This window comes from Aphis gossypii, chromosome 2 (genome assembly GCF_020184175.1).
Source record: "Aphis gossypii isolate Hap1 chromosome 2, ASM2018417v2, whole genome shotgun sequence".
Lineage (NCBI taxonomy): Eukaryota > Metazoa > Arthropoda > Insecta > Hemiptera > Aphididae > Aphis > Aphis gossypii.
This window is the reverse complement of record NC_065531.1, coordinates 48,016,357-48,030,018: the sequence shown is the minus strand read 5'-3', so window position 1 is coordinate 48,030,018 and position 13,662 is coordinate 48,016,357. Positions and strand designations below refer to the sequence as shown.

General features: G+C 30.6%; 1 protein-coding gene across 1 annotated transcript in view; it reads right to left on the bottom strand.

The window, feature by feature from the left end:
- Positions 1 to 358: 358 nt before the first annotated feature.
- LOC114131893 (uncharacterized) overlaps positions 359 to 13,662 on the bottom strand; it is a 28,122-nt gene continuing 14,818 nt past the window's right edge. The window contains exon 2 of the mRNA XM_050202425.1: positions 359 to 1,742. Coding sequence (XP_050058382.1) covers positions 537 to 1,739 — 1,203 coding nt within the window. The 5' untranslated portion in view covers positions 1,740 to 1,742 and the 3' untranslated portion in view covers positions 359 to 536. The remainder of the gene's footprint in view (positions 1,743 to 13,662) is intronic.

Below are 13,662 nucleotides of genomic sequence, written 5' to 3'. Positions count from 1 at the left end.
AAGTCAAAAAATACCTTGATAAATGTTAATACATTTATTTACAAACTCATGATATATTTTGTTATTTATGTTTGTGTCCAAGTCAAAAATATAATATTGTGGATTTATTTATCTACTCTGTGCAAAACACTATAAAACATTCTAAAACTAACTCTGTAATAATATTATGTTCGGTGCGATAGTTAATTATTAGGATAGGTATCACATTACCAAAACAATTTTGTTTATAAATGTGTAATCCATACATTAATCATAACATATAAATTCCGTCAACAATAATAATTTCTTTTCAAAAATGCACTTGGTCGTGTTAATACACAATCGTTCTGCAATTGTAATACATCATCTAATATTATGATGATATTTTAACAACGATAATATTTATTGAAATATACATACAAAGTAATAATAACATAATATAAAGGTAATCGAATAACATAATACTTTTTTCAATGTACAAGGTAAACAAAACAAGATAAAAATAAGAAACGTTTGCACGCCCTACAGCTCAGTAGCGCCGGAAGCAATCATCCGGTCTAGACCAACGTGTCCAACACCCGACAACCGGTCGCCTGATGGTTTTCCACCTGGTTCTGCGGACTTTGGTGCCGGCCTTGCAGCATTTCGATGGATCCCATCAGGTACTCGTTTTCGCTGTCGACGATGGCTGCCTCGTACTGCAACTGTTCGATGTAACCCAGCCTGGCGCGCAGTTCGGTGTCGGTGTCGCGTATCAGCAGAGTGTTTTCGCGGTACATCCGTTCGGCGTCGGCCAGCTCGTTTTCGACCCGTTTCAGTTCGTCCAGCAGTTGCTCCTGGTCTCTGCACCGTTCGACGTTAACGTACAACCGGATCAGACGTTCCTCGTATTCGTACAATTTCTTGTTGATCTTGACGATCCTTTCCAGGTAGGCGATTGCTTCTTGAGTCGACGACGACGGCGGCGGCGCCGGACTTCCGGAGTCCGCGATCTCGCCCACCACTACTGCTCCTCCTCCTTTCCCTCTGACGTCGCAACCGCCGTTGTCGTCGTCGTCGTGGTCGTGATCGTCATCGCGGTCGTCGTTCTCCACGCTGGCGCCTTCGGTGATGCCGCTGTCCTTTTCCTCCTTGTCGTCGCCGCCGCCGCTGCATCCGCTGCCACCCAGGTACGCGTCCAACAGGTAGTTCGATCCCAACGCGTCCGCCCGGTTCCTGTGCGTTTCCGTCTCGATCTTCTCGATCTTCTTGTCGCGGTCCTGCAACTTTTTCAGCTGCGCCCGGATCGTATCGCTCTGCTCCAGTATGAGTTTCAGTAACTCCTCGGCCGCCTGCGTGTTGCTCAGCCGTTTCGGGTGCACCGTCCGCGAGGCGTACTTGACCACCACCTCCCGACGGCGCTTCCTGTGAGCGCCGCGGTAACCGCTCATCTCGGACGTTGCGTCGTCGTCGTAGTCGCCGGTGAATCCGTCGACGACGTCGCCGGCACGGTGTTGATGTTGCGACAGGTAGCCGTTATTGCCGTTCACTTTTCGCAAGCACAGCTTTTGGTCCGGCCGCAGACTCTGCCAGATCTTCAGCACCCTAACTCCGGGGTCGGCCACCATGGTGGCTGTGTGCGCTCCGTCGACGGCCACTGCGTAGTCACTGCCGCGGCCCGTCAACGTGGTCGCCACGTCGGCGCAAGTGGTACGCCGGTCCGCGTCGTTGATCCAAAGTTTCTTGTCGTAAAGCCATATGGGAATTCTGTCGGTCGTCATCTCCTGCGAAAAAAAAAGGAATTGAAAATTAATATACTAAATCGTATAATATTGCATAATATTATTATATTTACTGCAACATCGTGATGTATGTTAATAGGTAATGTACAGTGACGTAGCCAGAAAAATATATTTATTTGTGTGTGTGTGTGGGGGGGGGGGGGGGTTAAATTTTCATTATAAATAAATAATAATGATTGTATATTGTACAAAAATAAGACACATTTTAGGGGGGAATAATCCGTTAACCCTCTCTCCTTGGCTTGTCCACCAATAATGTATCGAATATAATATTGTGCGAGGTTAGATCCCATCCCGCAGACAATTTTTTTCGTGTTTTAAGTTTTTAACGCTATTTTGATTTTAAACTATTATATTATTCACCGTAACATTTTAAGCGGACATGATTTGTGTTCGATTTGAAGCTATACTGGCACTATGCGCTTGAAAATATTTAATAACACTAAACGACGAGAGTAAACCTAATAGATAACATATTATTATATACCGTATAATTAATTACTTACTATTTCATTTTTAATTTAATTTAATTATATATCGTGTTAGAAAATACAACAGTGAACAGAGGGCTGCAGAGCTGGCTACATTATACAGGTTGTGAAAGATGAAAAATGTGACACATTTAAATGCATTTTCAGTTTTTCCTTAAGATGGGAACCTATTATTTAAATATAATAGGTACCTATTAGGTAAATATACGCTGTATACTCTTAAGTCTTTAATCCGGTTTAAAACCATTGAGATCAAGACGTGATACCTACGATATAATTGAGGAGATCGCTCTTGCAACACGCATTCATGTGTATTATAATTACTTAAATATTGTAATATAATATATTAAACCATCTTATTCGTTTCGTCGACGCATTACAATAATATATAGGCACCATAATGTAAGTACCTACTTGCGATAGCATCAATGCGACGTTTTCAGCTGCTTATTTAATAGGTAATAAGTTATATTATAAGATTATAAAAGTTAAAAACATGACGCATATATTGTGTTTAAACCCGTAGAATATATCCTACTTTCATAAACTATTTTGTGTTTTGGGGGATTGATTTATTTACTTTATTTAATTATCTATATTATATACAACCGAGATTTGTTAAATTTCTTCTTAAACATATTGTTAAGAATATTGGAAATGGTTATTGGGTTGCATTAAGTCTAAACGTAATAAAAATTTGTAGCTATTTTGACTCGCGTGTATAGTAGTTTATCATATCACTTTCATACACGAGTATTATAATAGGTATATCGTATATCATTATTAAAGTCTCTGCATGAAGTTCGAGTTGAAAATACGTAGGACCTACTTACTTGTCTATATAAAATTGTATTACCTACGCAGTGGGTTTTCGATGGATACGGCGAAAGAAGTGAATTTCCGAATTTTATCATACACGTAATGTAATATACCGAATACCGATTAAACTCGGCTAGTATATAAATGTATCAAAAAATGAACGTATGATGATAAAAAAAATTTAGTTATTCAATAAAATTCTGCATGTAACTATATTGTTGGGTTGTATCTTTTGCATACCCACAAATGTGAATTATTTACAAACCTGTTCTCTTGGTAGAGATACGTATAGGTACTAAGTTTTCAATCTGTTGACTGTCTAATTTGATATTAAGTGGAGTCTCAACCGCATTTGTTTTGTCTCAGTTTTACAAATTCGTAACATATTATTATACCTATGGTAGTAAATTTACACTCACGTTCAATCGTTGACGTTTAGTTTCGTTATAGGTTTAACTCAGAGCGAACTGACCTATTGGTTACTATTTATTATTTAACCTAAGATATGATAACTTTTTTTTTTGTTTGATGGATTTTTTTCGATATTTTAATGTCGAAACATTTATGTGTGTAGAATATTAAAATTAAAAAGTTCTAATAACTCTCTCTCTCAAAAAAAATAAAATATACTGATAAAACTCCAATGACAAACAAATGTATTACGTAGGTTATTATTATTAGGTTTATTAGGTATTTTTACTATTAGTAAATTACAAGTATAATGAATTTTCAATACAACATTTTCGACTTTTCTAAGTATTTTTTCTTTTTTGAAGTGTTGATAAAAGATTTTGGCTACCCCAAAAAACTTGAAAATTTAATACAGGATTGATTGAGTTGTCCTTAATGTAGTTAAAAAAAAATTCAAAAATCGTAAGTCACGTTATTTTTTTATAAGCGTTTATAGTTAAAATTTTACGAAGTATATCGAAACTGCGAAAAAGTACAAGTAATTTCGTAGTTGAAAATTCATAAAAATTGTTGTATTTATATCTAAGATTAAAAAATTTAACACTTGGTTTTCCATAAGTTTTTCTTCAAATAACTATAAAGAAAACTCGAAGCGTTGTTATATGAAAAATGCAATGAGCATTTGGATTTTAAATTTTTTTACGAAATCGCTTAATGATGACGATTTAGGTATCCTCAGACAATTTTAAATATTTGTTACTATAGCTGCATCCGCGTACCCCAAATTCTGGGGCTGATTTTTTGTCTTATAGTTATTTCGACCATAAAATGCTATATAAAGTGTACCTACCTACATACCTTACATAAACGCAAAATAAAAGGTGTTTATAAATTCTCATAAATAATATACTTTAAGATAAGAAAATTTTTTTTAAAAATAATATCATTTTTTTTTACATCCGGGAAATATATTATATAATAATATTTTAACGTCGTTAAATGAATAACAATAATAATGATTATTTAAAAAAAACAATGGGCATGGCATTAGTGGGTCTTCGCACCATACAGCCAATCAGCGCACTGAAGACTTACAACACTACTTTTCTATTGGTCGTTATTATTATTGGATGTCTTTTCACTTATCTTATCTACTCGGGTAGTTGAGTCTCAAGATTAAATCCGTTAGTCGTAGTTCGAACGCAGTGATCTATACTTTAAACTCAGCAGTACCGTTCAAAGCACCTTGCCGTTATCACATCTCATATTTACCTACGTCGACAATAATAATTGATTCATCGTTGCGATCATCTATACATATACCTACACATTCTAAGGTTAGTCTTGAGCGATTGCTTAACTATACACTTTAAACAATTATTTTAATATAATATATAATACATATTATACGTCGAAATTCAAATTTTACAGTAGAGACATAAGACTTATTTTGTGTAACTTATTATTTTATTTTTCGAAATAAATGAAATAAACATACACAATATACTGTTACTATAGGAGTAGGCATAGGACCACGTAGATATGTTTCGTTTTCACACCAAATAGGTAGTGTGTTTATGTGTTTTTGCTTTTATAGTATAGATTATTCAAAAAGTCGTAGATACTTTAAAATTTCACCAGTTATTAATTATAGATTGGCATTTTCTTTACATGATTTAATTTTCAAAATATTTCACTTATTTTAAGACTATTTATAGGCATTTGAAATATTCGTTTTTGTTTAGTTTTCTTTTTTATAAATATCGATAAAACACTTTTGGCCGAGTCAAAATACTTAAAAATTGAATAGGTACAAAGTTTCGCATTAGTTAGTCTTATAGTGATTAAAAAATTATAAGAATACATAGGCACGATTTTTTATTTTCATTTGAAGTTCAAATACTTATTGACAAAAATTCGTCAAAATCATGAATATTTGCAAATTATTTTGTAATTAAAATTTATAAAAAATTTTGTGTGAGTAGTTAAGAGTTTTAGATTTATTACAAGATTTTCTATAAGTTTGGCTTACAACAATTATAAAAGAACTTAAATTTTGAGGTATTCAGATCATTAAAACAAACCACTTTTTTACCACCCACTGGAAAATAAATCCCAGGTTGACAAATCATTTCTGTTCAGAATCGTTTTTCGTAAATAATTATACCTTTAATTAGATTCAAATTTTTAAGTGACCTATTAATTACTATATACGAACATACGGTCAGTATGCCTATAACATCGATATCGATCGTTTCATAATTTAAGATTTAGTGTTGTAATTTGACACCACTGGTAAGAACTATGAAATACCTATGCACCGATCACTTCAGTGGATGTAAAAAGTTCGTTTTCTATGTATTCTGTCGGACAATAGTCAGTTTCACTACTTCAAATCTAGGAAAATACGTGGTTAATAATTTTTTTTTAATTTAAATTAATTTTTGGTCGTGCTTTTAAAAAAAAAATATGCTTTTTTTTGCATTTTTAAAACAATCGTGTGCTTTTTTTGTTGCTTATTATGCTTTAAAAATCCGAGCCTTATATAATATAATATATATTATTATGTATGAAGTTAAAATAAATTGATAGTATATTCATGTACCACCTATTTCGAGTGGAGGAAGAAAAACTATTTTAGTCCCCATTCTCCCCCCTCAAATAAGTCCTAAATACTCCACTGCTTTACACTTAAAACGTGAAAATATAAGTATGTAGAAACGTGACTTTATATTAATACAGCATATATATATATATATACATATAGCGCAAGCTGCAAGGCACTTTAATTTTATTTCGTATAATATAGGCAATTATATTTTTTGATCTTTATTTCAAAAATACTTTGATTGCATAGTGAAAAGTCTGATCGATTTCACGATTTTGAATTATGGCGTTTCTTTAAGGCTTTATTTTTTGTAGCATTATCAGAATAATAATGTTTTCCTTTGTCATCGTCGTCTTCATCATTATTGTTTAATGTCGGCACTAGAGAACAGTGGCAGTACTGCAGTGTACCTAGTGAAAGCCAAACGTTTTAAAACGGACCGACGCGGCGTGGACAATAATAATAACAATTATTAGGACGACCACTGCGGGGTAAAAACGTGTCGGGATGTGAACACCTACGAAGATATATCTATGAGTTTTTTTTCCGAGATTTAAAAAGATAATTTTTGGTTTTCGAATTAAATTCTTCTGCTCGCGTCTATATTATTTTTTGTTTTCTATTAATCCCAACGTCGTCGTACGCAGAGGCAACGAGGCGCGTCATATAATATTCACAAATATTTCGTTAAAAAGTTTTTTTTGTTTTGTTTTTTCACAGGAAACCACGTACCTCTCTATTCATCTGTATTATTATATCTATCAAATGATTTACTCGAAACCTGCAGCTACGTGTGCGTGCGTGTGTGTGTTTGGTTTTCCGGCGGATTTGGCGTGAACAAAAAACTCTTGTTCTATAGATTTCTCTTGCAGTATTTCAATTTGCAATTACCTAATATATATATATATTTACACTTTATTTATTTTGGTTTGCATTCGGTTGCATTTCGGTTCTTATAATATATAGTTACTATATATTTATAATTTATATACTACACATGTATACTACACGCACAAATGGACTTTCTACGAATGATGATGATGATGATGATAATAATAATAGTAATAAAAATGAATCGGACGATTGTACACGATGAAGTATTAATGAATAGTATAATAATTAACCGTGTGATATCGTGGATACAGAAAAGTAATTTATTTTGATTTTTTGTTATTTACTCCCGAAAGATGTTTTCTCTTGGGTGAAACAATAGTTTCCTAAACTAAACCGGATATAATCATGTCTCCATTATTATTTTATGTAGTATAGCATAATATGTATACAGGAAATAAACTATACCTGTATGAATGTACAATATTATCGTAGATATGTGGTACATATCGTGTTTTTTTTTAATAATTCTTATAACACTGCTATCGTTTTGCAATAGTGATTTGGACAAATAACAGTCTTAAAATTATAATATTATAGTTTTAGGTAGTTTTATTTTATAAATCTGAAAGCCGCGGATGTGCACGTTACATTATGAAATCGATCGTTGTACGCGTGAAAATGTGAAATAGACTCGAAACGACAAACAATTAAATACATTTATAATTTATACCCGCCGTGGACATCCATCAGTTTCTGCAGTTACGACTCGTATATACTACCTACCCATCAATAAACGTATTTAAGTATTTAATTCGAAAACCGCATCCTGTCTATTATGTTTAGTGCACGTTACAGTGCAAGACGAATCGTTATATAATTAATAAATAATAATTATCATCGAGTATCTAATATTGTCTGTGCATTATTATTGTCTCGCGGAAAGATGATAATAATGCGATTGTGCATCCGAATGCAGTTATTGTTTTCTGCGGTGTCTAAAATTATATTCATAGAATATTTATGTGTTGTGCGTATAACGACTGTACCCACAGCCAATATGCACCACCCATTATAATAACACCACATTGTGTATTGTGTGGTCTGTATTGGTGCCTATATTATATTATTGTGTTTTCTACGCGCCACGATTTATAGAAGTCATAATATAATAGAACGAAACGTCGGGCGTATTTCTCATAGTGCAGTGCGTAGTAGTAGTAGGTAAGGTACATGTTATTATTATTATGATTATTATATTGGTCCATTATTATAATATATATATATATAATAATAAAATAATCTATCCCTAGCTGTCCATTGTTGTTTTCGTGGGTATGATAATTATTATATATATTATATATACCTATTGTACACGTTACGTGTATTATATAGTACATATTATTCATGATTATATTCACGAATACGACACGATAATATTGTTATATATATTATGTACTGTAAGTTACAGACTGCGAGAGAAGTGTTTCACCGCGATGCTTGTCCAGTGTCCACTTCCGTCAATTACTTTTATTTATATTTAATATTTTTAAGAAAACAAAAAATACTCATCTACTACCAATCTGTTATAATTATAATATTACCTATTTTAACTGTCAAACTACTAATTTTCATTTAATGCTTTAAACATAGTAATATACTAATATATGTACCTATTATGTATACGTTTTAAAGTTTAGATGGGAATGAAACGGTGAAACTTCCGCTATAATAGATACTTCCGAATTGCAAACAAAATTTCAACGACCGAGAGCGGTTTGAAGATATTTTGAGGTTTCACTGTACAGAAAATGTCCGATTAAGCTGTGGTGTATGATGACAAAAACGATGTGGCTGCACTCTGTACGCAAGTATGTAATATTATACACGTACAGTTATACACTTAGATGTCATTATTTATAATATATATTATATTATATTCGACGGGAGTACGTGTTCTTATTTTTGGAAAAAAAATCGTTCATTTTTTTTTTTTAGTTTAACTGGAATACTATTTTGAAAATCAATTGCCGTGTATAAAATATATATTATATTATAATATAACTTTGCCGTGCAATCGAAATCACAATAATTTATAAACCGTATTTACGTGCGCGTCCAACGCTTCAGTGTTTTATATTATAGCGTTATTTATGCCTTGCTACTACCTATATACACCATATATAGTTATATATATATTATAATAATAAATGTATATAATGTGATATTACATTATATTACTATCATCACCATCACTTTACTACTATTTTGTTATACTTCTACTACTCTATCTAAATGGTCGTCAGAAGTAATTTTTTTCTCTATAAATATAATAATATATTAAATTATATAATACATAGCACCTTTCGTGAAATTCAAAGCGGTCGTTTAAAATGTAATTTTTAGTTTGTCGTTGTCTATAATAAAATAATAACAATACGCTCATTATATGTTATTATACACTGCTCGTATATATAACAAAAATAATATATTTACTTAAAACTTCTATGCCTCTCATAGTTGTTTCAGACGAATCAAAGTATACAAAGTATAATATATTATGTAAACGGATACCGAGATATAAGCATTATATTTAATAATGCAGAATAATCAAAATGTTGTGTTATAATAACTTTATATAACTTAAACATTTTAGTAGAAAATGCATACAATTTTAATGTTAATACCTCCTAATCTCCCCCGTTTTATATAAGGTTAAATTTGGATAACTCGATTTATATACTTAGCACTTATGTATACTAATTATAATAGTATGATCCGCATGTTTTATTATAACTGCGTATATATTATTGTAAAATATACGAATAACAAGTTTTAATTTCGTTGTAAAAATTAAGGAATATAATATAATATATAAATGTATAATATTATTTAATTTTGACTGCCTTGTTTATATTATATTTATATAGGTACCTATGTATCAACTATGTATATTCAACCATCGACTACATTTTACATTGTATCTAACTATATTACTAAATTACTGCCGCACAAAGTTATCTATATGGTTTATTCTGTTCATACCACGAAACTTACTTATAACTTATTACCATACTTAAATAATTAATTAAAGTTAATAATTCAACTTTTTAAATATTAATGTAAATTATAGCCACCCTATACATTTTCCATATTAAAATTTTAAATCTAAATGCATATGTATACAAAATCAAAAATTAAATTTGTTTTAAAAAATTATTTTGAGTTTCAGTGAAACCGCATAAACTACTCACAACATTATAATAAACGTGGCCATGTATAATAGAGTTTAGTTTAATGTTTCAAAAATACAAATTTCAAACAAGTATAATTGACGAGATAAAGGATTAACTTACACTGCAGAACAACGTCTCAGCTTTGCATAATACTATATAATTATATATTATATTATATTACTATATGTACATATACATGAGTCTTTCATTGCAGATTAATCGCTTAAAGTTAAGATGAGCTGTCGAATTGCATTAAAGTATAGCCTTAACCTTCGTATGTAATATAAATTATTATCCATATCTAGTTGGTGTTTAAAATTTTAAAAATTGTATTGAAAAATCACAAAATATTTATATCATACTTTATTCAAATATAAATATACATGTCACATGAATAGTTATAAATGTTATATATACATATCCACTGATGAATTGGTTGTTATTCACATAATTATGTTGTTTGCGAACATTTTTGTTATTGATATTGACACTGAGGTTATCCTTAGATTCGTCGTAAAAACTTAATTTTATTTTCTGAGACATATATTGTATTGTCACGGCCAGTGGTCAGTTATTAATTTATTAATTAACGGTATACACATGCACAGCAGCCATTTTAATTGCATTGTAAAAAAACAACCTTGAACTTCAAAATAGTAACCTGTACAGTAATAATTGCAGTATAGTAAACCTTAATTTTTGTATTATACTCGCATAGGCACCAATCACAGGTGTTATGCGAACCGTGATAATTATATTTTCTAGCAATAAACCGTTCCTTATGGTTAAAAACAATGGACATCTAACTTAATAATACGTCAATTTTATAAATATTATTATATTCTAAAATGCTTTAGTCTATTGTCTAAATATGTAGCAAACGTTGTGTATTAAAGTTTACCATAATATGTAGATTTACTCTACCAACCACGTGTTCAAGGGCTAGTCAATGATATATTATTTTCTAATTAATGTACCTATTTATTTAATTTTTTTGATGAGTTAAATTTTTCATTGGATTAAACATTAAAGTAATCGATCAAATAAAATATAAGGTCTGAATTAAAAAAGAAAAATGTAAGGTCATTTTGGTAAATTAAAAATTTTAAATCTATATTTTACACCTACAATAGCTAAGAAATAGGTATCACTAACGATTTCAACTGGATGGCTATAATTTGTATCAAAGTAAGATTTTAAAGAGGTGAAATAATTAACTAATCCTAAATATACTCAGATATAAATTTTGAGAAAATTTAATATTTTTATACCCTTTTGGCACTTGCACCTGGGCTTAATAACAACCGAAATTATATTTTATCTTCATTAAATCAAAAAATCTATAAAAAAATAAATAAACTGTTGTAGCTATTTTAAAAACAAATAAAAACTGTTTGTGTTTGCTAAAGCCTGAAAGAGTGAAAGATTTGAAATTTTTTTTTATTTTTCTCATTAAGAATACCCACAATTTACAAAGTTTGATAAACTAAACCATAATAAAGTATAAAAAAAAATTAAATGCTATATCTTAAACATTTTAAAAGTATTCTAAACATAAAATATTATTAGGTTAGTAAATTAGTTGAATAATAACAAATTTAAAATCTGTTCAAACAAATAAAGCACATAATATAATTAGTACATAATAATGTAATAAATATAATATCGATTTTTATTAAAAATAAGCTCAACTTTGATACATTAATAATAAGCGACTCTTTAAGTACCCTACTATCACTTAAAAAACTTTGTCCAACAAAACGAAATAACATCAAACATACAAGCATGCTTAATACAAACAAGTAAAAACATAGAATTTATGTGGGTTCCATTTCACATTGGTATTGTAGGAAATTAAAGAGCAGACAAATACGTTGACCAGGTAACAAAATATTTCCAAAACCCTACAATAAACAACGTACCCATCAACGAAATAAAAAATTCCATCAAACGAAAAATCCTCTTAGCTTGGCAAAATCACTGGAACTCATACCTTCGACCAACAAACTAAAAGTGTCAAAAAAAAAAACAACCAAAAAATGGAACACTCCTTCTAATTTTAACCGACGCCAAGACATTGCAAACACTCGCACCAGAATCGGACACTCTTTCCTCACCCACTCATATTTAAAAGAACCCCAACCAATATGCGACACATGCCACACTGCACTAACCATCAAACACATAGTGGAGGAATGCGCACAATACTCTTCAACACGCATCAACCTCAACATTCCACCCAATATAGCAAAAGCACTCGCCGAAAACCAAACCTCAAAAATCATACAATTTTTAAGCATTACAAACCTCATAAAAAAATTGTAAAACACTTAACCTGTATAATGTATATAATGTAACACCTAATTTTAAGAAACAAATTGTAATGTAATTTTATTGTCGGGCTAATAACCTTTGCTGTTGAAGTCTAAATTAAAAATAAAAATAAAAATAAAGCTCAACTTTGTCATTATTATTTATCGTTTTTACTAAATCTTTTTCAATATCTATAATAGAAAGGCCATTGAATTTATTTTCAACCATTGTGATACTATACAAGATTTTATTCTGCGTATTATAGAAAAAGAGCGCTCACATGTGGCCGAACTTATTGGTAAAGTTAAGGCCACCTGTAGACGTTTATAAACAAATGGGTAAACATTCACGGAAATCTGAGTTTTCAAATCCTCAAAGGATATATCATATTTTCCATTTGTTAATGTCAAACAGTTTTTAACAACAGTAATTTTGGATTTTAAAATTATAGCAATATTGATATTTAATTAATTTTAGGAAATAAAAAGATATACATATAGTCATAATGTGCTATTAATAAAACTGTGTAAAGTATGAAATTAGTAAGTGTGTTTACCAAATTAGCTAATTTAGCACATAATGTCAATGAATAAAGTAAATTAATTCAAAGAATAAAATGTATGTATAAAAATCAGTGTATGAACGAGATATTAGTCAATTAGATAAAGTTTGAATAATGTTAAGTCGCACACCAAAAACAGTAACTAGCGTCATGTTGAAAAACAGAAATACAGAAATTTCGATAGTTGTAACGACTACCAACTTTAATGATAAAGACAGTAAAAAACTTTCATAATTAGTTGAAAATAGAATGTTATTATGTTTCAAGTTATCATAATATTGATATCTAATGAGTTTATAAAATCATACGAATTTAACTTAATTTTTAGCATCGAATATTTTTTTGTAATGCATTTTACAACTAAGTATATCTAACACTTATTGTATATTTAGACACTTTACAATTTTGAGGGCCAGAGGACAAAGACCTATATGTTAACATTTTAGGGGTACTTAATATCTTTTAGCTCCCCTCCCCCCGATTTCCGCCCATGACCATTTCAATGTAAGGTTATCCAGCTGAAATATTTTATGGTACCAACTATTCTTACCAAGCAATAGTGTTGTATATACTACATAGTATAATATAGTAGCCTAAACAGATTTTTTATAGAATCAAAGTTTTAGTATGC